Source organism: Alnus glutinosa, chromosome 14 (assembly GCF_958979055.1).
Source record: "Alnus glutinosa chromosome 14, dhAlnGlut1.1, whole genome shotgun sequence".
NCBI lineage: Eukaryota > Viridiplantae > Streptophyta > Magnoliopsida > Fagales > Betulaceae > Alnus > Alnus glutinosa.
The window spans coordinates 24,125,838-24,153,702 of NC_084899.1; the positions used below are offsets into that span (position 1 = coordinate 24,125,838).

The 27,865-nt window shown below is 38.4% G+C and overlaps 1 protein-coding gene across 3 annotated transcripts; it reads left to right on the top strand.

Moving 5' to 3' along the window:
- The first annotated feature begins 667 nt into the window (after positions 1–667).
- Positions 668–27,649, top strand: LOC133856877 (structural maintenance of chromosomes protein 1). Of its 3 annotated transcripts, none has more exons than XM_062291919.1 (19): positions 668–1,362; positions 5,970–6,206; positions 7,536–7,769; positions 8,849–9,090; positions 11,167–11,433; positions 11,626–11,896; positions 12,599–12,723; positions 13,038–13,147; positions 13,239–13,346; positions 13,452–13,591; positions 14,264–14,353; positions 14,447–14,655; positions 18,864–19,033; positions 22,767–22,876; positions 22,951–23,315; positions 25,702–25,953; positions 26,515–26,742; positions 26,857–26,953; positions 27,160–27,649. In XM_062291919.1, exons 1-18 carry the CDS (start codon positions 925–927, stop codon positions 26,903–26,905), a joined length of 3,645 nt encoding a protein of 1,214 aa, XP_062147903.1. In that variant the 5' UTR covers positions 668–924; the 3' UTR covers positions 26,906–26,953; positions 27,160–27,649. The 3 variants fall into 3 exon arrangements, with proteins under 3 accessions (XP_062147903.1, XP_062147902.1, XP_062147901.1); XM_062291918.1 differs by having other exon boundaries at positions 27,192–27,649; XM_062291917.1 differs by lacking the exon at positions 27,160–27,649 and having other exon boundaries at positions 26,857–27,158.
- Positions 27,650–27,865: the final 216 nt, after the last annotated feature.

The following is a 27,865-nucleotide window of genomic DNA, read 5'->3' on the forward strand; positions in this document are numbered from 1 at the left end:
TTCATCATCTTTCAGTCCACACCCAATCTATAATCTATATGATGGATTGATGCTTACCCCGTAATTTTGTTGGCCCACGCTCAACATCAAATATTTTGTAGTCTTACATCAACCTTGTAATGATTAAAAAAACTAGATGAGGATCTTTAGAGCTCTTAAGATTTTTAATCATGTAAATCTTTTTAAATTTCAGCTAGGGTTACGTGGTTTTAGCAATGATCACTTTTTTCTAGTATTTGTTTAGTTTAGTGGTTTTAAAATGTGTGATTTAAAACAAAGTAATGATATATATACCTCATTTTCATCGTACAATGCTAACATGCAATCTTATCGATGCTGACGTCAGTATAGTGAGATAAGATTATGCTATTTAGACTTCTTTTTTTTTTTTTATTTTTTAATAAGTTTAAATTTAAAAGTTAATTTTTACTGTCACATTATCAAATTATATGACAGTCTATTAAATAACATTATTAATTTCTTATTTATAAGGAGACTTAGTTGAGATTTGGGAGTGTCATGATAGTATTGTCTGTTGAATGTTGAATAAAATTACTTACAGAATTTTTTAATAAAGGATAATTCATTGCACCATATGATGAGTGTCAAATGAAAGTTTATTTAACATTATTTATAGCATATAGTATTTTATTTTTGGTTTAACGGCCGACATTAAATCCCCACGAGTTTCACCATTCCTCGCCCGTCGAAAATGGAAACTCGCCGTCCCTAAACATCCCACACTTCCTCCCGCCAATTCCCTCCACTGTACCAAATCTCTCTGTCTCTGTCTCTGTCTCTCTCTCTCTCTCTCTCTCTCTCTCTCTAACCACACACACATTTCAAAAGTCCACTCTCTCTCTGTAATCTCCAATTCCACAGAAACCCTAAGTCCCCTAAACCCTAGAGTGCTCCAACAGAACGATGCCGTCCCTAGCCTCCCCGGGCAAAATCCTCCGCTTGGAGCTCGAGAACTTTAAGTCGTACAAGGGCCTCCAGAGCATCGGGCCCTTCTACGACTTCACGGCGATAATCGGCCCCAATGGAGCCGGCAAGTCCAACCTCATGGACGCCATCAGCTTCGTTCTCGGAGTCCGCTCCGGCCAGCTCCGCGGGGCCCAGCTCAAGGACCTTATCTACGCCTACGACGACCGGGAGAAGGAGCAGAGGGGCCGCCGGGCCTTTGTCCGCCTTGTCTACCTCCTCGCCAACGGCTCCGAGCTCCACTTCACCCGCACCATCACCAGCTCCGGAGGAAGCGAGTACCGCGTCGACGGGGCCACCGTGTCGTGGGACGTCTACAACGCCAGGCTCAGGGAGCTCGGGATTCTCGTCAAGGCCCGGAATTTTCTGGTCTTTCAGGTTTTGTTCTCGAAGCTCTGCTATCTCAACCTAGCGTTCTCAATTTTATGTGTTCTTGTTGTTTTTAAGTGTTTTTTTTAGGGTTGGTAATGATAATAGTATCTTGCTTGCATTTAGTTGATTGAATTTTCCAAATTTGCTCAAAATTGTACCATGAATTTATAGTGTTCTAGGTGTTTTTTTTTTTAGGGGGGGGGGGGGGGGGTGTTATGTTAACATGTGGCATACTTCTTTCATTCTACTTTTTTTGTATTGTTTATTTTGTGGGGTGTGTGATTGTGGTATTAATTATGACTTCTTATTTCAGTTTTGTGCGATCTTTTCTTTGTTAGGTGCTTTTAGGAACTACATTCTTTTGGGTGGTGAAATTTTATCACTTTTGTGTATTAGTCTAGTGATGATGAATTGGGGGAAAATAGAACACAAGAGGATGATGTTTTTGATCCTTAGGAAATTAAAAAAGTGTAGACTATGTTTTGGAATTGGAGTTGGTTAATTATTTATTTTATGTGTTATGTCCTCGATAATATAATTTCTTTTGATGGAAAGAAATAATTGAAAAATGAAAATTGACTTCTAATATAAAGCAAGTGTGTGTGTGCACAATGTGTTAACAAAATAATGTGGAAATAAATAACACAAGATTTTTGTTAACGAAGTGGAAACTCAAGATGAGAAAAACCACTCCAGAGCAGCCAAACCCAGGATATCCACTATTCAGAAGACAAGACTAGATACAAAGTAGTAACACTCACATACCCCTGATGCAGTGGTCGTACTTTGCTCTCTAACGTGTAACCCAACACGAACGCCTCCCAACCAGGTCTCCTACCTGAAGGGGTTTTCAATGGAATCCTTTACCTTAGGGCCAATCCCTAAGATAGACTTCAGATTAAGCGCAGCAATACCACACACAACAACGGCTTCAGAGAGATCAACTCAGCTCAATAAACTCACAATATAGCTCTCTAAGCACTAATAGAATTCAATACCGAATTCTTGCAGTTCTCAAGCTTAGGGGCATCTATTTATAGGCTGACAGTTCAAATGAGCGTCTGGCTTGATAAAATTGGGCGCCGTCCTGACGGTGGTCATAGGTTGTCCGGACGGACAACTGTGCGACCGAAATTCTCGCTGAAAATCTTTCTTGTTTGAGAGCCGCGTCCGGACGGTCGTACGTTCGCTGCAAGTAATTTCCATATAGAGGCTTCGTGCGTTCGGACCGGGAGGATGGTCGTCCGGACGGCTGATCTGATGCACGCAATTTTCATATCTGATGCTCGCGCGTCCGGACCTCTGGATTTGAATTGCGATACTTGCCTTATGGATGAGTGCGTCCGGACGGGAGTCCACGTCGTCCGGACGGTTGCAACGATTTTCCCATATCCGTGTTTTGGAAAGAAATCTTAAAGCTTGATCGAACACTGAGAGTCGTCTGGACGGGCTGCTGAATTGTCCGGACGGATGCAAGCTGGAGCAGTTCGAATCTTCTCGACATAGAGGAAGGTTTGGACGGGAATCCACGTCGCCCGGACGGATGATGCTTTAGTCTGATGTGCGTCCAGACAGTATGACACGTTGTCTGGACGGTTGATGTTTTGGATAGCTTAGCGTCTGGACGGTATGAGACGTCGTCCAAACGGATGGCAGGGAATCGAATTTTCTAACTTGCAAACTGTGCAGAATTTTCTGGAAACACTTTTGAATAGCGGAATCCCTGTTAAAGAGCATCATTATAATGAAATGATTTTGTCCAACAGAATGCTGCCAATTACAAACTAACAATAATAATAATAAAAAAAATGCTTTTGTTTAACCGAACTCTCATGAGAAAATGGTTATGGTGTTATGCCACAAAGAGGGAAGCTTTGTAGAGATTGGCTGTGGAGGTTAAATATGATAGCATGGGGGGAGGGTGGGGTTCCAATGCAATTTTTTGGTCCTACTGGGTTGGGGTGTGGAAAAACATTATGAGAGCGATCCTTACCATGGACAACCTCATAAAGATGCGTGTTATTGTGATTGATAGATATTGTATGTGCAAAACGAATGGGGAGTCTGTGGATCACCTTCTTCTCCATTGTGAGGTTGCATGCGCTCTATAGGATGCTATCTTTAGTCGCTTTAGTTTGTCTTGGGTTATGCCTCTTCAGATGGTAGATTTATTCGCTTGCTGGTGGACGGTGGTCGCTCTCGGAGTGCTATTGTCTGAAAGATGGTTCATTCTTGTCTTTTATGGTGCTTGTGGAGGGAACGTAATGATAGACAGTTCGAGGACAAATAAAGGACGACTGCGGAGTTTAGTACTTTTTTTCTTCTTTTCTTTGTACTCTTGGACTGCGGCATTCCTAGCTCCTTTAGTGATTAGCTTTAGTGATTTTCTTGTTCTTTTTTCTTCTCATTCTTAGCCGCTTTTCTTGTATACTTCCTGTGTACTTGACCGCGCTTTGCGTTTTTTAATGATATCTTACTTATAAAAAAAACATTATGAGGGAGTGGGGGATTTCTCTAGATTAGTGAGATTTGAGGTAGGAAATGGGGCTAAGGTTTGCAAGCTGGATATTCAGAAGGCTTTTGATCACATCAATTGGAAGTTCTTATTGTACATGTTGAGAAGATGTGGTTTTGGGTAGAAATGGGTCTCATGGATAGCACATTACATTTCCTCGGTGCGCTTCTTTGTTTTGGTCAATGGTTTGCTGTCTGGTTTCTTCAATAGTTCCCTTGGGCTGAGACAGGGCGATACTTTATCTCCCCTTCTGTTTGTAGTAGTTATGGAAGCTTTGAGCAAAATGTTCACTGCTACTATTGACAGGGGTCTTCTCTCAGGCCTCTCGGTGGGTTCCAGGCTTCTCAGTGGTTAATATCTTACTGTTGTTATTCGCGGATGACACTTTTGGTTTTTTGTGGGGCCAACCCTGATCATATTCGCTATCTGTGTGTCCTCTTACTTTGTTTTGAAGCAGTTTCTGGTTTAAAGGTGAACTTGGCCAAATCTGTATTGGTTCATGTGGGTAATGTGGATAATGTGGTTGAGTTGGCTGGCATCTTTGGTTGCGGGACTTCCTCTCTGCCCCTGAAGTATCTTGGTATGCTCCTAGGGGCTTCTTACAAGGCTAAGTCTATTTGGGATGGCATTGTGGAAAAGATGGAGCGCTGGTTGTCCAGTTGGTAAAGGATGTGTTTGTCTAAAGGCGGCATGGTCACCCTTATAAAAAGCACTCTTTCCAATCTACCTACGTATTACTTGTCTCTTTTCCCCATTCCTGCTTGTGTGGCCAATCGTATTGAGAAGCTCAAACGAGACTTTATGGGGAGGGATAGGAGAAGAATTTAAATATCACTTGGTAAGTCGGGCTAAGGTTTGTTCTCCGATTTCTGAGGCAGGGTTGGGGATTAGAAATTTGAGGATGTTTAATCACGCTCTCCTAGGTAAATGGTTGTGGCGCTATGGGTTTGAGAGAGATGCGTGGTGGACTCCAAATACGACATTTCGTGGGGCGGGTGGTGTTCTTTTGAGCTGGCAGGAGCCTTCGGGGGTGGGGATGTGGAAGAACATCAGAAAAGGTTGGGATTCTTTCTCAAGCTATACTAGATTTGTTGTGGGGGACGAAACCAGGATCAGCTTTTGGCATGATTTGTGGTGCGGGGACATGGCTCTTATGGTAGCTTTTCCAGTCTTATTTGGTATTGCTTGAGTGTAGCATGCCTCTGTTGCGGACAATTTGGAGTTTTTGAGCGGTGCCAACCAGTGGAACATGAGCTTTACTAGAGAGACACACGATCGGGAGGTGAATTTTTTGCTTCTTTTCTCTAGGCGCCGCATTCAGTTAGAGTGCGAAGAGACAGAGAAGACGAGTTGTGGTGGGTCTCCTCCAAAAAAGGTTTGTTCAAGGTCAAGTCATTCTTTTGCTCCTTGGCCTGATCCGGAGGCAGTCGCTTCCCTTAGAAAAGTGTGTGGTGCACTTTGGCTCCTTCAAGGGCGGCTTGTCTTTCTTTGCAAGATTCTTACCCTGGATGCCTGAGAGGTGGTTGATGTGTATTTTTGCTGGCGAGGACTGTTTGGATTGCATAGAAGCAGTTTTATTTGGAAAGCAGCCCCTCTGTGCCTCGTGTGAATGTCGGCGAGAGAAAAATGATCGCATTTTTAATGGCATTGAGTTGCCTACCATTATGCTGAAATCCTTATTTTTATGATCTCTATAAAAGTAGTCAACTGCATTCGGCAGTGTTTCTTTTCCTTACTATGTAGACTTCATTGTTCGATTGCTATTTGTTGGTGGATTCTTTTGTATACTTACTCGTACCCTTCTCATACCCTTCCTACCAACACATGTTGAATAAAGCAAATCGAAGGTTTCACTTGAACTAAGCCCCAAACCACTCAACCACACACACACGTACAGAATCAAACAATACTCACACCAGCCTTAGGACATGGGTTCTTTGTTATACAGATTTGTAAGAGCACTATATTACACAGTGTTTGCTTGATGGCATGAATTTCTAAATACTCTTGTCTTACTGCAGCGTGTATATGGGCTGCATATTTGATTCTCTTGGAAGTTGGAGCTTACTCCTAATGACCAATTGACTTTGTTGTGTAGGGTGATGTGGAGTCCATTGCGTCTAAAAATCCCAAAGAACTTACTGCACTTCTTGAGCAGATATCTGGGTCTGATGAACTCAAGAGAGAGTATGAGAAATGTGAAGAAGATAAAGCCAGAGCTGAAGAACAATCAGCACTTGCTTATCAGAAGAAAAGAACAATAGTGATGGAGAGAAAGCAAAAGAAAGAACAAAAAGAAGAAGCTGAGAAACATCTACGTTTGCAAAGTCAATTGGTAAGCATCACAAGGTTTCTTTGACGGTTTCTACTTTGAAATGTGTGCATGTCCATGTGTGTATTTTTCATTAATTGTAGAATAGCTTATTAGTCATAGTTGCAGTAGTTCTGCTTTAGCAAATGTAGGTCTCTATATTTCTTAGGCTCCCATAATTCAAATCCTGATTCTTCAAAGCTCCATTTTTCCTCAACTTATATTATTATGTAATGTTCAGTTGTTTCTTCCCCCCTATACTCTCCATGTGCCAAGGTAGGTATTGATAATTATGTATTTTTGGGGTTTGATTGAATGGGGACTGGCATTACCCCCATGAATGAGAGGGATGGTGATGCGGAGCACCAAATATGAGCCACATATCACATGAGCTGGATCAATATTGGGTTTTTTTTTTTTTATTTAGTTGCATTTTTGTTTTAGTATTTATTTTCAGACGGGTTGTATTTTTTCCATTTGGAATTTATGTTATTTTAGCTGGCCGTTAGCCCAAGTATCACTAGGGTTAGGGTTAGGGTTAGGGTTAGGGTTTAGCTCTTGGTCTATTTAAACATATTTTTCTAATGTATTTGACAGCTTATGATGAATTGAAAATTTGGATTGACTGTTGTCATCTATCTCCTCCCTCTTGTCTTCTTTCTCCCCTTGTTCTTCTTTTGGCTTTGTTTCTCTCCTTTTCTTATCTCTCTTTTCATTATCTTTCAATATCATGTTTGTCCTGCATCAGATGGCCTTTTCCCTTTCACCTGTCTAGACTCTTCTCTCATTTATGTACCTTGTTGAAATAAAGTTTCATTGCGTTGCTTTTGGAAACCAACTAAATTGTGCCAGTTTCTCATATTTGAAATAGGCTGACGTAATGTCTTATTTTGATAGTTAAGTGTTTTAGGGTGCAGATGTGAAAGCTACTTGGGTGCAAATTATAGAATTCTTTACAGAAGCTTACTTATGCCTTGAATGTATTATTTACTTGTGGAAAGAGCATATTTGGAAAGGATTTGAAAGAATTCATCCTTTTCATTTACTTATCAAAAAACAATTTCATCCTTTTCCTTTATTAATAAAATTGAAATAATTTCATACTCTTTGTTTAGAAGGTTTTTGAATGCATGATGGCATCTGATAGTTTATCTTTTCCAAGAGTATTTGGGAATAAATCTTGACTTTTGTTGTCAGTCGTTGCTGTTGGTGACTTCAGCCTCAAAACTTGTGGCTCAAAAATTGTGTTTTAGATATTTTCTCAATCTCCTGTTAATCTTCTAACTCTAGAAACTGTCGTAGACTTTCAATATGGTGGTTTGGTTCATTATCCTTTTTTTGTCGCTCATTCAGAAATCTTTGAAGAAAGAACACTTCTTATGGCAATTGTCCAACATAGAGAAAGACATTGAAAAGACAACTGAGGAACTTGAAGACGAAATGAAAGGCCGCGAAGATGTTATAAAAGATCTAGAAAAGTATGAACGTGAAGCAGGTAGGAAGAAGAAAGAACAATCCAAATATTCCAAAGAGATTATGCAGCTGGAAAAGAAGATTGCTGAGAGAAATAGCAAACTTGACAAGAATGTGAGTCTCTCAATGTCCTGGCATTTTATTTTTTGTTTTATTGTGTTTTTTTTTTGGGGGAGAAGGGTGCAGGTTATTAAGAATGTTTTCTCACAATAGCTAGCTGTTCAGTTGATGTACTGTATATGATTCGATTCTATGCTTTAGGTGAATTTTGGCTCTCACCATGCTGGTGTTGCCTAGTATGAAGTCAGGAAGTAGAAATAAAAATTGATGGTTGAACTTTGTGGTGAACGTCGTGGCTTTTGTTTGTATAATATGATAAAAGTTGGAATTTGTGAAATGAAAGATTACTTTGTAACAGCACTGTCCATGGGTTTTTCTCCTTTATTTATTTTTAATTTTTTTGAGTGTGGGGCGGGGGCGGGGGGTGGGGGGGTTGTGACTGAATTTTTTTTTTTTTTTTTAATTCCTAGGCCAAATTTGTGGAGGTAGAACTTTGAAATATGTGTTTGTTGGAATGAGTTTGGCATTTGGAGCTAAATGTTTACCTTTTACCATCAATCAAATTAATCAATTAATGGTTGAGATTTGATGGATGACGACAAAGGTCAAAGTAGTTGTGTTGGATACCTTCTATTTAATATTTTTATTGATCATAATGAAGCATAACTTGGTTAATATGGCCTATGTGTTATGTACTTTTCTTTTTTCAGTTGTAGTGGCATATGTTTGTGATGTCTTTATAGATGTCACATGAACATGTAGTGCCATCTATGATATAGGGCCTGATTATAACTGATGTGTTATGTTTGGGAGTGCGTGGAGTTCTTGAATTTTCAATATTTATGATTCTTGAAGTATTAATTAAATCGTTAAATTCACTATTTCCTATCATATTAAGCTTTTGGGATAACTGATGATTTAACATTATATCAGAGCAGAGGTTCTGAGTTTAAACCCTGACTTAATAGCTTACCCCAATTTCAGTTAAATGTTCCACATGTTGGGCCTCAGAGTGTTAAAGTATATTAAATGATTAAATTCACCATTTTCTATCATCTTAAGCCTTTGAAATAACGGGTGATTTAACAATAATCATTTATGGATCCCTTGTTCTGATATTTCTCTGCTTGCAGCAACCTGAGCTACTAAAAGTGAAAGAGGAAATGTCCCGCATAACTTCAAAAATCAGGAAAATACAGAAGGAACTTGACAAAAAAAGTGAAGAAAAGAGGAAGCATGATCGGGATATAGGAGTGCTAAAGAACGGCATATTGGATCTTACTGCAAAACTAGAAGATATACAAGCGAAAAAAGCTTCTGATGGTGGTGAAAAACTTGACTTAGATGAAAATGAATTAAGGGAATATTTTCGAATGTGAGTATTCTTTGCTTCCCTTTTTTTTTTTCTCTCTTGTTATGAGTAATATATCATTGATACGATAGATATGCCTGGTTTTTACTTGCATGGTGGGATGATAATTTATGGGAGAAACTCAAAGACGTTTTTTCTAATTTTTGATGTGTAATAGAGTCAATTGTTAGCTTGAATAATTATGCCATTGAATTTGAAAGTTCATTTTCTTTAATGAATGAGCTTTTTATGCATAAATTTCTCAGAAGAGTTATGCGATGTATCCTGTTTCTGAAATAAACTCAAATAGTATCTGTTTTCCAGGTAGTGAAAACATTTCTGGCCTTCACAAGGAAGGTGCTTTACATGCATGCTTAAATGTTCGTATTGAAATAAAAATTATGGTATAAACAAAAGGGAGAAAAGCATAAGGATGAGTGCATAAGATCAACTTTCTATCTGTTACTTGAAGCTGTCCAATTGCTTATTAATTGAGAGCATATGTTGGAAGCTTAAAACTCTTACACTGTTACGATTACTTTTTGGTTTCTAGTGATCTGTTATTCAATTTGTGCCTTCTGAAAGGTTGGAATTTTTTTTTACAGCACTAGTTTTTTTTGGTTATCCGATTTTGTGGGGCATATCGTAAAGATAACAAGTGGACCAGTATAGTTTTGAAGTTATGAATCTGAAACTGTGTAGGATATGGTATTTTTAAGAGGAAAGGGGAAAAAACAGTGTGATACTATCAATGCAGTTAGCACAAGTACTGATGTTTCATCACATGGTTGTCATATGAGAGTGCCTTCAGAAGTGAACAGAAATCTTTGAGCATATTGAAGATAATGGTCATGGTCATAGTTTGTTGAATGAAGTGAGAACTGGTGTTGCATTGAATTAAAATTACTTTGTCAAAACTATTGAAGTTGTTTATGTAAATCTAAGGCAAATGACATACCTCATACCTGTTCCTCTCTTTTGTATCATGGTGATTGGTAATCCAAATTATTGTATACAGTTAAGCATAAATGTCAATTTTCTGACTAACTCGGTTCCAGTTTGCCAGTAGGTTTAATGTTGACATTGATTGCATGGGACTAGTCTCAACTTGAATATAGGTTGAGAATGCATAGTGTGGTGGCAAAAGGCAGATGTTTGCCAATTTATTTATTTATTTTTATCTCCTGTGGCTTAATATGAGCTCAAAGTGATTTTGTTGTGTCCTCTCCTGTCTGTTTTTTGAAATATTTCTGCTTCTCTCTCTCTCTCTCACACACACACACACACACACACAAAGAAAAGCGGTGAAAGTGCTTTTTGGATGGAATGCTTTCTGGAATTGTGTGTGTGTGTATTTGTTTTGTTTTTAATGGCTGGTTTAGATGGATCATGGGTATCTTGGATGATCTCATATTAATGTTTTCGTATTTGGGGAATCCTCACTTCCTTTTTGAAGGAGATGAATCCTTTGATGTCTCTTTTACTCTAGAGGCGCACATATGAAACTTAGAAAAGTGTTTGCATGTTAAGGGTTTTGGGACATATTATTTGGTTTGAAGAACTGTTTTGGGTCATATAGTGTGGATATTCATTGTCCACTAGTATCCTAAAGCAAATTAAGGGGCTATGCAAAGCAACGTTTCTTATTATCTGGAATTAGTTCTGTGATGGCATTTTCTAGCTTTGTGCATACTTTTGATTAGTGAGGCTTAGTGTACTCGGATGGGTTTATATATATTTAATGTGTTTTATGTGGGCTTTTCACTTGTTTTGCTTGTTGATGGCAATTATACCTGGGGTGTGCATGTGCTCGCATGTGTTTGTAAAATTCAAACATACTTGCCACTATTATGAATATCATTAGTTGGTACTCGGTGGATAAATTGGTCTGTTGGTAGTTGTAAATTTTTTCTTCTATTGGGGTTTTTTTCCGTGGCAGCTGCTGTCTGCATATTCAGTCCCTTATTCCCCACCTCCCCAAGAAAAATCAGAGTAGCAAATATCTTTTTACTACATTCCTCTACGTTAGAAGATAGCTTAGGTCTGAAGTTTTTGTTTTTTAAAGGCTTTATGATTTGGATTGGGATGCTGATGTTGCAGTAAGGAGGATGCTGGGATGAGAACTGCCAAGCTTAGAGATGAGAAAGAAGTTCTGGATAGACAGCAGCATGCTGATATTGAAGCTCAAAAGAATCTTGAAGAAAATCTTCAACAGCTGAAAAATCGAGAGCGTGAGCTGGATTTACAGCATGAACAGATGCGAACAAGATTGAAAAAAATTTCTGATACATCTGCAAAACATAAGGCCAACCTTGAAGAACTGAAGAATCAACTGCGTGCAATGCAAGAGAAACATCGAAGTGACAGGTAGGTAGCTTCTTGGTATGCTTGTTTGATTGATGCTCTTGTTAATGTCAGAGCCTCTCCCTACTTATTATATTCCTTATAGGCTCAGGTGTATCTTTTTTTCGTCCTGTGTTAACCCTAGTTGGATGTTTTCTGTTGGCATTTTTATGTGTTGAAAAATATGCAACTATACACTTTTTTTTAATCTTACAGATCTAAATATGAAAACTTGAAGAAAAGGCTGACTGAAACAGAAGACCAACTACGTGAATTGAAGGCAGATAGATATGAAAATGAGAGGGATGCCAGGTTGTCTCAAGCGGTTGAGACTCTCAAACGCCTGTTTCAAGGAGTTCATGGTCGCATGACAGATCTTTGTAGGCCAACACAGAAAAAGTATAATCTTGCTGTTACTGTTGCTATGGGTAAATTTATGGATGCAGTAGTAGTCGAGGATGAAAATACGGGAAAGGAATGCATCAAGGTAGCAAAATAATTTTCTAATTTGCAGTTTTGTCCTGGTGCAGTTGTCTTTGTTGAATTATTGATATGAAAACATCGCATAATCTTTCTTCCATTGGCGGATTTATGTATTTGTTTGAAAATCCGCTAAGATAGTCAAGAAATAATAGTTATTTAGCCACTTGGGTGTACTGAACCAATACCTGTTGAACAACACCCCCCCATCTTAATATGATGATGCCAAATTCTATTTAACCTTCTTTTGAAGATAAGGTGCAAATATGATTAGGTGAAGAGCATGATTTTCCCTAACAACTTAGTGTACTCAGCTTTAGTCCTTTATTTTATATGGTTGTATTTACATCAAACTTTAGCCTGCTATTATGTTCTGTTGCTTGTAATGCTTCGTACTTTGGACGTCGTCTTCTTGACTTGAATACAGCCTTCACCCTTTTTGCCCCCTCCCTACCCTTAAAATACCATAGATTTTTTTCTGTACACCCTGTGTTTATAAGGCTTCTCTAATAAAATTTCTTCATCATTATTTTAAAATGATTAAGTGGCTATACAATATTTTACGTACTGGTTCCGTCATTGATTTCTGGATTTGCCATTTTAAGCTTCATTGTGATGGTTGAGTTTTATTATGTGAATAACAATTTACTTATCCAAAAAAAATTATGTGAATAACAATTTAACTATCAATTCTCTTGCTTCTCTACAGTATTTGAAAGAGCAAAGGCTACCTCCTCAGACATTTATACCTCTTCAGTCAATTCGTGTAAAGCCAATTACTGAGAGATTGCGTAACTTAGGTGGTACCGCAAAGCTGGTCTTTGATGTAATCCAATATCCTTTGCTAAAGCGTGTCTACTTTATGTATACATTCTGCTAGTGAAACTTCCATGCGTGTTGCTATGTTTATTGACATAAATCTTTCCAGAGATTTATGTACGCTAGGCTCTGATCTCATTTGGTGGTTAGGGAAACTCTTATTGTAGCTTGTCTAATGATTCTGTGATTCAGTAACTCGTGATAGTCATGCCAGCTTCTTTTCATTTATGTATGATGCCTCTATCTTCTCCATTTATTACATCCAAAAATACTATATGCTAGTAAATTAATATAAAAAATTCCTTGAGCTTTTAACTTAACAGCTATACGTTTGATCCTGCCTTGGAGAAGGCAATTCTTTTTGCTGTTGGGAATATTCTTGTTTGTGATGACCTTGCTGAGGCTAAGGTTCTAAGCTGGAGTGGTGAGAGGTTTAAAGGTAATTACCACTTATCTTTTCCATTCTTTACCTGTTCCATATAATCAAATTGATTCTGTCCTACAACTTATGTTATTTATGCTTGAACCAGTTGTAACTGTTGATGGAATTCTGCTCACAAAATCTGGCACAATGACTGGGGGTACAAGTGGTGGAATGGAAGCAAGGTCAAACAAGTGGGATGATAAAAAGATTGAAGGTTGGTTCATTTGTATTGGTTTCATGTGAAACAATGGGGATGATAAAAAGATTGCAAGTTGGTTTTAAGTCGTTTGGCTGTATCATTGCTGTTGCTGTTCTGTAGGATTTCAGAAATTTAAGGATAATCTTGAGTTGGAATTAGAGGAGCTTGGGTCAATTAGAGAGATGCAGGTAAAAGAGTCTGAAGCATCTGGAAAAATTAGTGGACTCGAAAAGAAGATTCAGTATGCAGATATTGAGAAGGTGACTTCAATGATTAATTTATGCATTATATTCTCTTTTCTCTTTTACATGGACTTGGCACATTACTTTCTAGTACCTTTGTTGGCACAACATTACATGGGTATTGTTAAAAAAAATTTAGTGTATTTTATTTTATTTTATTTATTATTATTTTTTTAACTTTATTAATGATGGCTCCCTAAAAAGATTTTCAATGAAGTGGGGCCCCTCAAAATTAAATTCCTAGTTCCATCCTTGTATACAAAATTTGAGTCCAACACACTGTTGGAGTCTTGGACATGACTGCTACAACCCAAAGAGCTAGAGAAGATTATTATATATATATATATATATATATATTTTTTTTTTGGCACAAGAAGCTCAGTTTTGTTTTGTTTTGTCTTCTGCTTGGAGCTCTCTCATGCCCACTCTAATCTTGTCCATGCCTTTGAAGCTCTCTCTCTCTCTCTCTCTCTCCAACCAAAACTGTGCTTTAGTTTTACAAATACCATGGTTGGAAAAACATTTTATATGTCTCATCTCAATGAGTAGCATAAGCGGATAAGGTTTTGTTGGTTTTGGCTATGCAGATATTATTATTCTACACAGTTTACTTTGGTAACTCTTTGTTTTGTTCCGGCAAATAAAGCACCTTGTGGTAGAATTGATTATCTAGAAATTTTTTTCCTGCAGCGAAGCATTGAGGACAAACTTGCAAATTTGAGGCAGGAGAAGCAGAATATCGAAGAAGAGATCAATCGTATAAATCCTGAATTGCAGAAAGTAATATTATGGCAATGATCACTCTTCATCTAGTTTAATGTTGTATATCTCTTTGCCCGACTGATTCCAATGTTTTTTATTTTTTGCATGCAGTTAAAAAGTGCTGTTGATAGAAAGAGTGTTCAAATTAATAAGCTGGAAAAGCGGATCAATGAGATTGTTGACCACATCTACAGAAACTTTAGTGACTCTGTTGGGGTGGCAAACATCCGTGAGTATGAAGAAAACCAACTAAAGGCTGCACAGAATATCGCCGAAGAAAGTCTTAGTGTGAGTAGCCAGCTGGCAAAGTTGAAATACCAGTGAGTTCCTTTTTGTCCTCAGTCAACTCTTCTTTATTAATTGGTAATGCCGTTTTAATTGTGTTGTACGTAAGATTGGTATACATTATGCATGTACATATTCATGCAGACGTGTTTGTATCAATATATATGAATACATCTTTTTTTTTTTTTTTTGATAAGTAATAAACTGGTCTTATTAAAAGCATAAGGCTCCTAAGTACACCGAAAGTATACAAGAGAGAGTACCTAACTAGAAAGTGAAAAACAAAGTAGCCCACAAAAAGAAAGAAACCCAACAAACGCTCAAAAACCCAAAACCCTCATATGTGTGCTCATATGCTTAAATGTATGCTTTTTGTGTGTTCTTGTATGTTTGTACATCTCCATTAATGCGTGAATGCTTGCATGTGTGTTGTGTGAATGCTTTGCTGATTGTGTTGAACTTTAAAGTCTGTCGGCATGAAACTTGTTAACATTCATTTTGCTTCTTATCGTCTCCACTGCAAAAGCTTCTAAAAGTGGTTTGATTCATTATCATTGTTAATCCTCTTGTTGCTACCATGAATATTCTTTGTGGAGATTATTCTTCAACCTGTTACAAGTTACCATATAATTTAAGTTGATGTGCGATGATCTGACCAAAAGGAATTTCTAATATTCTTCGCTTGGTTTGTTATTTGATAAGTAATCGAAAATATCATTAAAAGCACAAAGCGCAACCTAGGTACACATGAAGTATACAAGAGAAATGCCTAACTAGACGGAGAAAAAAGAAGAAGAAAATGATTAAACCTAATTGCCAGGGGAGCTAAAAACGTAGTTGTCCAAGTGTAAAGATAATCAGGATGGAGATAACAAGGGCTTATGGACAGATTTCATTTTTGAACAAGGGCTTATGGATAGTCCTTTGGTGGGTGGTAAGTTCACTTGGTCTAATAATAAGGATGTGCAATGTTGGTCAAGAATTGATAGATTCTTGTTTTCTCCTGCGTGGGAAGAACAATTTCCTAATTTAGTTTAGAGGAGACTTCCTAGACTTTTGTCAGACTCTTTCCCTCTATTGCTTGATTGTGGGGTGACGAATAGAAGTGGTGGTTATTTCAAGTTTGAAAATATGTGGTTGAAATCTGAGGGATTTGTGGATCAGGTGAAATTATGGTGGCAGTCTTATCACTTTCATGGCTGTCCTAGTTTTGTGTTGGCGTGCAAATTGAAGGCTTTGAAAGTTGACTTGCGAAAATGGAATGAAGAAGTGTTTGGGTATGTGGGGCTGCAGAAAAAGGCTTTGTTAGATGGTATTTGAGAGTTTGATGTCATTGGGGAAGGACGAGCGTTGACTGATGAGGAAAGGGTGAGAAAGGATGATTTTTCTAGGGAATCGGAGAGGTTGCTGCTATGTGAAGAGGTGAGTTGGAGACCGAGGTTTAGCGTTCTTTCGTTGAGAGAGGGGGATAAGAACACCAGGTTCTTTCACAGGGTGGCGAATTCAAATAGAAGAAATAATACTGTAGAATATTTAACTGTCAATGGATCGTTGTCGTCATATGCTGAAACTATCAAGGCACATATAGTACTATTTTATACACAATTGTACTCGGAGCAGAGTAGCTGGAGGCGTAAGCCAGATGGACTCTCTTTTCATTCCATTGGTGTTGAGGAGGGTCCATGGTTGGAAAGAGTTTTTGAAGAAAGAGAGGTGTTTGAGGTGGTTCAAGCAATGAATGAAGACATGGCCCCGGGACCCGATGGCTTTTCTTTGGGTTTTGTTAAATCATGTTGGGAAGTTCTTAAAAGAAGATATTATGACCGTTTTCAGATAATTTCACAGCAAAGGGAGTTTTGAGAAAAGTCTTAATGCAACATTCATAGTGCTCATCCTCGAGAAAGCCGGGGTGGTGGATCTTAAGGATTTTTGTCCTATCAATTTCGAGGGCATTGTGTACAAAATGATTTCAAAGTGCTAGCGAACAGATTGAAACATGTGTTGGAAAAGATCATTTGCAAGTCACAAAATGTGTTTATTTAGGGGAGGCAGATTTTGGATTCGATTTTGATTGCTAACGAGTGCATAGATAGTTGCTTCAGATCTGGGGTACTAGGCTTATTATGTAAATTGGATCTAGAAAAGGCTTATGATAATGTGAATTGGGAGTTTTTATTATGTGTTGCAAAGAAGTGGTTTTGGGGGGGGGGGGGGAATGGAAAGCTTGGATAGCGTTTTCTATTTCTACAGTTCAATATTTTGTTTTGATTAATGGAGCCCCTTCTGGATTCTTTAGTAGCAATAGGGGTTTACGACAAGGGGATCTGTTATCTCCTTTGCTTTTTGTGATTTTTATGGTGGATCTAAGTAGGATGATGGCGGCCACAGTAGATAGGGGTCTTGTAGATGGTTTTTCAGTGGGATCGAGAAATAATGCAGGTATGGTTGTGTCGCATTTGTTGTTTGCAGATGATACGTTGATCTTTTGTGGTGCAAATGGTGAACATATTTGTAATCTGCGATGTCTTTTTTTGTGTGGTTTGAAGCGGTATCGGAGTTAAAGATCAACTTGTCGTAGTCAGAGATTATTCCAATTGGTGAGGTGGATGATATAGATAGTTTGTCTAGTCTTTTTGAGTGTAGAGTGGCACGGTTACCAATGAAGTATTTGGGTCTTCTGTTGGGGTCGCCTTATAAGTCAACTACTATATGGAATGGTATTGTCTAGAATATGGAAAGGAGGTTGGCGGGTTGGAAGAGGCTTTATTTGTTGAAGGGAGGGAGGTTGACGTTGAGTTGATTAAAAGTACAATGTCTAATTTACCTCCCCCCCCCCCCCCCCCCCCCCCCCCACACACACACACACACACACATACACTTCGAAATTTGTGCAAGTTTAATTAGGTATTCAAAATTTGTGTAAGTTTAATCATGCACTGTTGGGTAAATGGTTATGGCGATTTGCTAAAGAAAGTGAAGCGTTTTGGCGTTTGGTTGTGGAAGCAAAATATGGTTGTTTGAATGGAGGTTGATGTTATGCATTGGAATGTTCCTTTTTTACGAGTTGTACAAGATTGGGAGGTAGAGTTGGTGCTTGCCTTTTTTGGGATGTTGTATTCTCTCAAATGGAGACAAGGTGGGGAGGATTGTATTCGGTGGACTCCTTCAAAGAGGAAGAAGTTTGAGGTGCGGTCGTTTTTTTCATGAGTTATATATTTCGGGGGTTTTTTCTTTTCCTTGGAGGAGTATCTGGAAAGTTAAAGTATCTCTACGTGTGAGTTTTTTTGTGTGTACGTCAGCTCTTGAGAAGATTATGACCTTGGATAATCAGCGAAAGAGAGTAATAGTGGTGGGATGATGTTGCATGTGAGAGGAGCGAAGAATCGGCACATAACTTATGGAGTGCGCCTTTTTACTCTTTTTGATGTTACACGAGTAATGCCTGAAAGGGTGATCAATCTGTTAGCATGTTGGAGAGGTTAGATGGGTACTCGTTAAGTTCTAGCTGTGTGGAGAATAGCCCCATTGTGCTTAATGTGGACCATATGGAGAGAGCGGAATGCCAGATGTTTTGAAGATTGTGAAAAGTCGAAGGACGAGATCAAGAACTGTTTGGTCAAATCCCTTTTTAATTGGAAATGGGCTTTTAATATTTCTTCGATTTCTAACTTCTCTCTTTTTGTGGAGTTTTGTTCTTCTTTTCGCCTTTAGTGGGACCTTATCTTTGAATACATCTTGTGTACTAGAGTTGCGCTCCTCTGCGCTTTTTAATAAAATTAATTACTTATTAAAAAAAAAAAAACTTTATTCTTTGGACAACTGCTTTTGTTTCTCTTTTGGTGATTAGTTATCATAATTTTCTCGTTATTTTTGCCCCTTCTAACTAGGTGGCTTATCTTTTATACTTCATGTGTACCCGGGGGCGCCTTATTCTTTTAATGATATCTCGATTACTTGATAAAAAAATGTTCACAGCCTGGCAAAGCTTTTGCATTGGTTATACATATGCTTATTTTGAGAACATATTTATAATTCAGAACTGAAAAGCATATATTTATAAAAAAAAAACAAACATATTTATAATTTAGAAGTTCCATAGAGTAACTTTAACCGAATAATGACATTACATGTGGAAGTTTCAGTTTTTCATCCATTACATGAGTTGAATGTAATGTGCTATTTGTTTAGCTGCTCGGGCACTTGTCCAGAATTTTATATGCCTGTACCTTTTCTTTTTGGGCAGGTTGGAGTATGAGCAAAACCGGGACATGGAATCGCGAATTAAAGAGCTGGAATCTTCTATTAGTGCTTTGAGAAATGATTTAGAGCAGGTTAAGGATAAAGAAGATAAAGCCAAGTCATCAGCAGAGGAAGCTACTGATCTGATCAATCGATATGAGAAAGAAGTACAGGGTAAGGTTTGGTTCCACATGCTACCATTTAGATATTTGTTGAGAAAATACATCTTGAGGTTCCCATGCCTTGAAGTAGGGTTAATTTTACTATTGGTAAACTACAGATGTCTTGGTTTCACTCCTATCATCATTCATCCATATGATTTATTTTTTATTGGTAAACTATACATTTCTATTGGTCTTTATTTTTTTTTTTATAAGTAAATTTAGTATTATTGAAAGCGTAAGGCGCTCGTAGGTTTACCGGAAGTATACAAAAGAAAACACCTAATTAAGAAAAGAAAGGCGAACAAGGAAATCAGCAAAGCTAATCGACAGTGGGGACAAAAAAGTCACCGTCCAAAGATATAGCGTATGAAAAAATGAAGCTAAAATATCCTCCATGGAATTCTCCAAATCCTCAAATCACTAAGGTTTCTTTCCTTCCAAACACACTAAAAAATGCAGATTGGCATTATCTTCCAAATTGCAGCTCTCCTCGGCCTTCCAGACTTCCACCAATATGTAAACAAGTCGATAAATCTTCTAGGCATAACCCAAGGCATACCAAAATGAGTAAAAGTATTATTCCACATAGCGGAGGCCACATCACAATGAAGAAGAAGGTGGTCCACAGATTCCTCATCTCTTTTGCACAAGCAACATGTGTCCACAATGATGATATGCCTCTTCCTGAGATTGTTCACAATATGGATCTTGCCTAGGGCTGCCGATCACACAAAAAAAGCCGCCCTCGAAGGAGCCTGAGTCTGCCACACACTCTTCCAATGGAAGAGTCTACCTTCAGAGCAAGCCAAGGAGCTGAAGAAGGACTTGACCTTAAACAAATCTCTCTTGGAAGAGACCCACCAGAGCCTTTCTGCACGATCTCTACTCACCATGGCTGAGTGCAACACTTGAAAGAAGGAAGTAAAGACACCCGCTTCTCAATCATGTGCCTCTCCAACAAAGCTCACGTTTCACTGAGTAGAACCACCCAAAACCTTCATATTATCTGCAACTTAGGCATCCTTCACCTGAGCAATACCAAAGAGATCGGGAAAAACTTCCTTCAGAACCATATCCCCGCACCACAGATCGTGCCAAAATTTTGTCCTAACCCCATCCCTCACCTCAAATCTAGCAAAACTATAGAAAGTCTCCCACCCTCTCCTTATGTTCTTCCACAACCCCACTCCAAAGGCACCTACATGCCTTTGAGGTCTTTAAATCAGGACAACATCTTTCACCTCATTTTTATGAGGGGAGAAGGTGCCATTTGAGCTAGAGCTCACTGGCAATACTCATCCACCTGATTTTCTTAAGCTAGTTGAATTTCAGTTTTGTATGTCATGGTATGATGTCTGGCTTTGAAATATATAATGTTGGTTTCCTATCCTCTTTCTCACAAGTAATTCAATCAATGCTATAACATCATGGAAGCACATATTTGTTTTTTAATTTTTGTTGTTTTTTTTAGCTTTTCTGTTTTTGTGAGTTGATTAGCTAGGCTTTCATTTATAGTGAGTGCTTTGTTGTAAGTTTTAGTTGACAAAAGTTGTTCGGCTAATATAGTAATTGATCAAGGGACTGTCTAGGATGACGCGAAGGATAAATTGAAAATTATTCTGCTTGGTATATAAACTGGGAACTATAGTTTCATTTGGTTTAAGGACTGCCTTGGATGAAGTCATAAAGCACTGAAGATTGTTTTGCATGGATTATGAAGTGGGAAACTAAAATTACAGGTTAGGGCCACCAGTTCTCTGCAGCATTGGGAAAGGTGCTTGGACGCAGCTGGGCACTGTTGTGTGAGCAGTATCGAGGACCATTTGACTAGGCCTTCTAGTTGCATGCATTTCCTCAGTTTTTATTGGGATGAACCTCCTTCAATAGGACATTGATAATTTGATGGTTTACTTTGACTTCGATTGGATAAGAAAGGAAAAAACATGAGAGAAGTTACCCAATGAATTGATCCAGGCTCTTGTGCATGTTAAGTCACATGCATGAGATGAGGAGCATATTCGGGAGGATAAGCTTGTGGGTTGAGAGCCTTAGGGGTTTGGTTTGTTTTGTGGGATGTTGTTTGGGGTGGGTCAGTGTTGAGATGTTTGTTTCTTGTATACTTTGTGTGTACTAGGGGGGCCTTACGCTGCTATTTATAAAATTTGCATTTACTTATAAAAAAAAAAGTCACATTGTCGCCGTCTCTACAGCATTGGGAGGGAAAGGTGCTTGGACGCAGCTGGGCACCATTGCGTGAGAAACCATTTGTTTGCGAACCTTTGAACTGTTGCTCCCCTATCTTGTTTACCCAACCTAAGTGTTCAGAGCCTATGGCTTCTAGTTGGGTCTTGCAGAAGTTGAAGGACATACGCCATTTTATTGGTCTATCTTGTGATGGGTTTGAAGGGCAATTTATGGCGCTGTTTACTGCTATCAAAGCGAGTCATGATCAGGAGGTATGGGTTTCTAATTCCAAAGTAGCCTTTCAAAGTAACTTTTTTGATAAGTAATCAAGATATCATTAATAAAAGCATAAAGCATCCCTAAGTATACATGAAAAAACACCTAGTTAGAAGGAGAAAAGAACAAGGAAATCATGATAACTAATCACCAAATGAGAAACAAAATCAGTTGTTGAAAGATATAGATTATTAAAAAATAAAGACAATCTTCTCTAGTTTCCTCTCACGGTCCTCAAAACTTCTATCTTTTTTTCCCTCCATAGACACCACAAAAGACACGAAGGCATCATCTTCTACATAACAGCACTCCAAGCGCTGCCGACAGTCTCCCAACACGCATACAAGTCGACTACTCGTCTAAGCATAACCCAAAACAGCCCAAATCGAGTGAAGAAAACATGCCATGGCACATGCAACCTTGATTTAAGATCCTCTAACCTTTCCACTCTAAGAGAGAGCCTCATGAACCCTGGGTGTTTCTGTAACACCAGACTGTACCTAAGCTCTGGCTGGAACTCAAGCCTGAGGTTGTCTTCCTTTGCCCTTTGCACACTCTCCCCACTGCCAATAGCCTATCTAGTGGCAACCTCCTAATTATTTCTCACAAACATCTCATTGGCAGCCTGCCCAATCCTGGATCCTAGTCCTACTCTGGATTTTCCAACTAATGTTGACATCCCTGGCCTCCACCTCGGTCTTAGGAAGCAACCGTGGACGTTGAAGTCATCGAAGGATAGCACAGAGCAGAGTTAGGAGTAAGCTATGGTGATGGTGTGGTGGTGAAGGAATACGATGGCAGAGGTGAAGGGTTTAGCCTCATTTTGGTGGCTGTGCTCTGTAGTGCCAACTTCCTTCTTTTTCTGACTAGCAAAAGGTACTATTTTTTCTTGTATTTCATGCAAACAATCTTCCAACCCGCACTGTACCGGTGAGAATTGGCTTGGTAAGGATATAACTGGTGCGGTTTGCTGGATGATTTCCCTTGACTGACAATGATGGTTCAGTAGTCGGAACATCCCCAAAGCTGACTGCACCAAACCGTGAAATGCTCCTAGATGAGAGGATGGGGTTAGGGGTTTGAGGAGGGTGTTTGTTATTGCGGTGACACTACATTGTGTAGCATGTAGACACTGTCGCTGTTTGACTAAAAGTTTGAGACATAATTTAGTTTCAATACCTTGGGTGTGAATCTGCTTCTATTTCTTTACATTAATTTTTGTTCTTGATGTCATTAGTTTGTTCCAGCTTACAAAATATTTTCTTCTCTTCCTACTTTTGTAGAGTGGAAAGTTAAGTTGGAAGAGTGTGAGAAGGAGATGCAGGAATGGAAGAACAAGACTTCTAGATCTACAACAAACATATCGAAAATTAATCGTCAGATATCTTCTAAAGTAAGACATGATGATTTTGTTCTCACCACCTGCATTTATGAATTCAAATTCCAACAAATGTTTTCTTGTTACAGGAGACACAGATTGAGCAGCTGAAGTCGCGGAGGCAGGAAATAGTAGAAAAGTGTGAATTAGAGCATATAAGCCTTCCGATGGAGACAGAATCCTCAACATCAGGACCAGTTTTTGATTTTAGTCAGCTTAATAGATCTCTTCTGCAGGATAGGAGACCTGCTGATCGAGAGAAGCTTGAGGTAGAATTTAAGCAAAAAATGGATTCTTTAATATCAGAAATGGAAAGAACAGCTCCAAATTTGAAGGCTCTAGATCAATATGAGGCTCTGCAAGAAAAGGAAAGAGCTGTAACTGAAGAGTTCGAAGCAGCCAGAAAAGAAGAGAAGGATAAAGCTGATAAGTTTAACTCGGTTAAGGAGGAGAGGTACTAGTTTTCGCTATACTGCTATGGTGACCTCAAAATTATGGCAAAGGTTTTTGTTATACAATATAGGTCAAGAATTAATTTACTGTTTTGGTAAGAGTCACTAACTCTAACATAGAACATGGAATGCTGGATATGAAACTTAATTTTCCCTAGGAAAATTGGTAAAATAGTTGGTTGCTCAAACATCATTGTAGATTCAAAGGATCCCTCAGCCTTGTACGCCTTGTACAGTGGACAGATGGTTCTCCAAGTTGATTTTGCCAAATAAAGTATTTAAGTGGTGAGGGAAAGCAGTGGAAAGGAAAAAAATAAGAAGGGAATTATGTTATGTTTGTTTTAGGAGTATTTTGGGTTAACCATGGGGCATAAAAGTGCTTCATCACTATCAAAATTGAAACCTCAAAAATGGGCACCATATCAAAATTATCTGTAAGTAACCATCTATGTATTACTTTTGACATCTGAACAAAGTAGCAAATCTTGTCTCTGGTAAAAGAGAAATGTTCAAATTCTTTCCCTGCTCTAACAGCCATGTTAACTAAATACATTACTAGTATATCAGATCTTGCTAAAGTAGCTTTTCTCCAATGCAGTCTTGCTCTAGTCTTTCTTTTTTTGGTGCTCGCTTATAATGCTTATGGCAGTTGATGCTAATGAAACATTACTCAATTAGGATGGAGATTGTGTAACTAACCTTAGCTTCTATTTGTTCAGTGAATAAGGTGGAAGTGAAAAATAGATTTAGTACATGATAAAGATACGTTAAATGGATGAGCAATGCCTGCGGTTAGTCAAATCAATTAATCATAGAAGTTGAGGACAAAGGATTGGAAATTCTTTCTGGGCAATGGGTAGTGAGGAGAAATTAGAATGGGCGGAGTGAAAGAAATTCCTTGTCCTGGCCTAGATTTGAACAGAATGGAAAAGGATTATTTTTAAGAGAGATGTTAACAGAAGTGGTCTTTTGTCTTTTTAATAAGTGAGCTTATATGGGAAATTCCTTATTGTTTAGCCATTGGGCCTTTTCAAGTCAAAAGGGGAATTAAAAGTTTCTTTATTTTATTGGATGAGCAAAAGAATTATTTGCAGAAAAAGAGGCAGACTTAAAGTACACGGGAAGTATTCAAAGACCTCACCCTAGTAAAACAAAGTGACACCTGAGACAGAGAGAATCTAAAATATCTCAGAAGGTTCCGGTGGAAACAGATGTCTGATGAACTGATTACCAAGAAAATGAAGTTTCTAAGAGTACCATCTGAAGTCTATTCAACAGGATTGTGATAGTCTTGTAGGCTCTGATATCCTGCTCATTTTGAGCAGATCGCATCAAGTACAACAAGATTGCCATCCAAGCTTTGCTTCCTTTTCCTTTACCAGTCACCCATCTCCAACTTCCCTGCAAGTCAAACACAGACCCAAGCTACACTGAACAGAGAGAAACATCTAGGAATCTTGCCCAACAAGCAGTCAAATGATTACGCAAACTGTTAACTGGTTCACCATCTATTATACACAGCAATAATTTGGAATTAGTTGCTTTAGTTTTCTTTTTATCAAGTCATCCGTAGTTAATATCCATCCCAAAGCTGCTGTATTAACAAAATGAAATTTCTAATTGCTCATTACTAGTTTTGTTTCCAAACCGGTTGAATTTACTTAATTTCAGATATTTATTATGCATTTTTGGTGCAGGCCATGCAATGTTTTTGTGTTTATGCATTATGTTGTCAATAATTTATATATATTAGTCTTGTATATCAGTGATCGAGTCAGTTCTTTGATTGTCGAATTATTATTATTTTTTAAGTGAATAGATCCTATTTAAAGAAGTGATTCATTGATAAGCATCATTTGTTTGTGAAAAATGATGATGGCACGCAATACTCTTCTTGTTGCCCAATTTGGTTTTCTTTGAGATGCTTCACCTGCTTGTTCCTTTTTTCACCACCTCTATTTTAAAGGGCATATTAATTTTCTTGTCTTAATACCTGCATCTAACTTTATTTGAACTTATTATTAATCATCTAGAATTTTAATTTTTGAAGCCTACTTGAACCTGAGAGCATTTCAAATGTTACCATTACTGCACTCTTAGGTGAAGGCATGTAGCGCACACTATTGTCTTGGTTTATGAAGTGTATTTTCAGCCTATATATCATAGTTGATACTGTTGTCGAAAATGTGATTCTTCTTATTTATTGTCCTTGCTACCATCTTTACATGTGGTTAAACATACTTTGGCCAATCATCTTTGGACCAAATGGCATCTCCTTCCACCTCTAGTAAGGGGCAGGGGATGTGGTCAGAGGTTCTATCTCGTATGGGTGCGTGAGTTGCAGTTACTATCAAAGAAACGTACCTGAATTTGTTTTTGTGGATACAGGTATAGGTTGTTTATGGATGCTTTCAACCACATTTCTAGCAACATTGATAAGATTTACAAACAATTGACGAAGAGCAACACACACCCATTGGGTGGGACAGCGTATTTAAACTTGGAAAATGAAGATGATCCGTTTTTACATGGCATCAAGTACACTGCTATGCCCCCAACAAAGCGCTTTCGTGATATGGAACAGCTATCGGGTGGGGAGAAGACAGTCGCAGCACTTGCATTACTTTTTTCCATCCACAGGTATGCCTTAGAAGAACATAGCAGTTTTTATTTATGTCGCAGATGCACAATATACCCGGGTAGGCAGACATGCATGCGCATGCACATGCACACATTGAATATTTCGAACTTTCCAAGATGAGGAGATAGCCTGCTCTCAATAGTTTTGTATATCCTTAATTTGGGTTGTGGAATTGGGGATTTCTGACCCATTTTGCAAATGCCTTTAATCAAAAGATTACAGTTCGAATTGGGATTTTAAGATAGTGTTTAGTTAATACACGCAGTTATGGCTGGGGGTATGGCATCATCCTCATCTAATTTCACTCAACTCTTGCTTCATCGGTCTCTGACTTGCTTTTTTATGTTCTCGACCTTTTCATCCCCATTTTTTTTTTCCCTCTCTGTAGTCTCTATTTGCTTTGCTTTCTAGCTGCTCTTAGCTATGTTATGTTGCTTAAATACATACCTGACAAAAATTGATCTTGTTATTTTAAACACTAGGAAGTTTACTCTTTCCTATGCATAAAATTAGTTACACGAATTAATGGGTTTTCACTTTCCTTGTATGGATGGTTTCAGTTATAGGCCTTCACCATTTTTCATATTGGATGAAGTTGATGCCGCATTGGATAACTTAAACGTGGCCAAGGTTGCCGGATTCATTCGTTCAAAGTCATGCGAGGGAGCCAGGGGTAATCAGGACGCTGAGGGAGGCAATGGATTTCAAAGTATTGTGATATCACTGAAAGATAGCTTTTATGATAAGGCTGAAGCTTTGGTTGGGGTTTACAGGGACTGTGAGAGGGGGTGAGCTTTTTAACAGTTTAATAAAGATATTTCTTTTTCCCTTCATTTTTGGTTTTGATCCAGAATGTCAACCAAATTATCCTGCCATATAATAATTATGCTTACTTTTTCCAGTTGCTCAAGAACCTTGACATTTGACCTGACCAAGTACCGGGAGTCATGAAGGCACAACTAAAACCAGCAGCTAGTCACCTTCTTGTTATGTAAAGAAGTTAGTTACTCTTACTCTAAAATTACTGTAAATATGGCTAATTGCATGGTAGATGGTAGTCTTATTAGATTTAAGAATCATTGATGTTGGATGTATTCTGTCCAAGGATGTGCAAGACAATGTCACCCACCAACCAATCTGATAGTTTCTATTCTGAAAAATATATTGGATAATCTCAAGCTTACAAGCATGTTTTCTGGACCCAGTTCATGGCTTAATTCGTTCCATCTTGATTTAGAGACTCTTGAAGAGAGGGAGGGAAGAGCAGGACCCGAAAATTGATGTGCATTCAAATTACAATTGACCATATGTTCTTTGGTAATGTTAATGTTGCTTCGTTAAAGTGCCAATGTGGTTGCACTCGTCCAGAAGTGGCTCAAATACTAATATTAGAAGGCACTGCTCATGAACCCTTCAGCAACATGCAAGCTTAAGCTCAAGGAAGGAAAGGTGGGAAATCTTGCTATGTTCTTGGGGTTCTTGCAGGGCTTCTCTTGTTCTCTGAGCCTGTGTGTGTGTGCAGCTCAGGTCAGTGTTCTTCTTGCTGGATTTGCTGAGATGGTCCGATATTGGTGAAAAGTAAGGAGAAAAGGGAGGAAAACAATACTCATAATTTTCATGGTTATGTAATGTGATTATGTTCACAGGAGCGAGCTGCTATATTTTCTATGTTAATAAAAAATTAGGGTTACAATATATATAGAGTCGGTATTTGAACTCTCCAATACATCCTTTTCGAACAGCGGTAGGCTTTGTTCCTCGTTTCCCCCAACCTATTATTTGACTCGGCGTACCAAACTTAAAATATGCTGCAATGGGCCTTCAGGTTCCGCTTTGCCCCCACTCATGAGGCCTAATAAGGCTATAAACTATTTTTTACCCTGAATATGAGCCGCCATCTTTCTCAGTACT

Bases quoted from the DNA above. Each gene is read 5' to 3' on its own strand.
- LOC133856877 (XM_062291919.1), top strand. From the start codon at position 925: ATGCCGTCCCTAGCCTCCCCGGGCAAAATCCTCCGCTTGGAGCTCGAG. The intron at 6,207-7,535 runs GTAAGCATCACA...TCGCTCATTCAG, and splicing joins TACGTTTGCAAAGTCAATTG to AAATCTTTGAAGAAAGAACA. The intron at 25,954-26,514 runs GTATGCCTTAGA...GGATGGTTTCAG, and splicing joins TTACTTTTTTCCATCCACAG to TTATAGGCCTTCACCATTTT.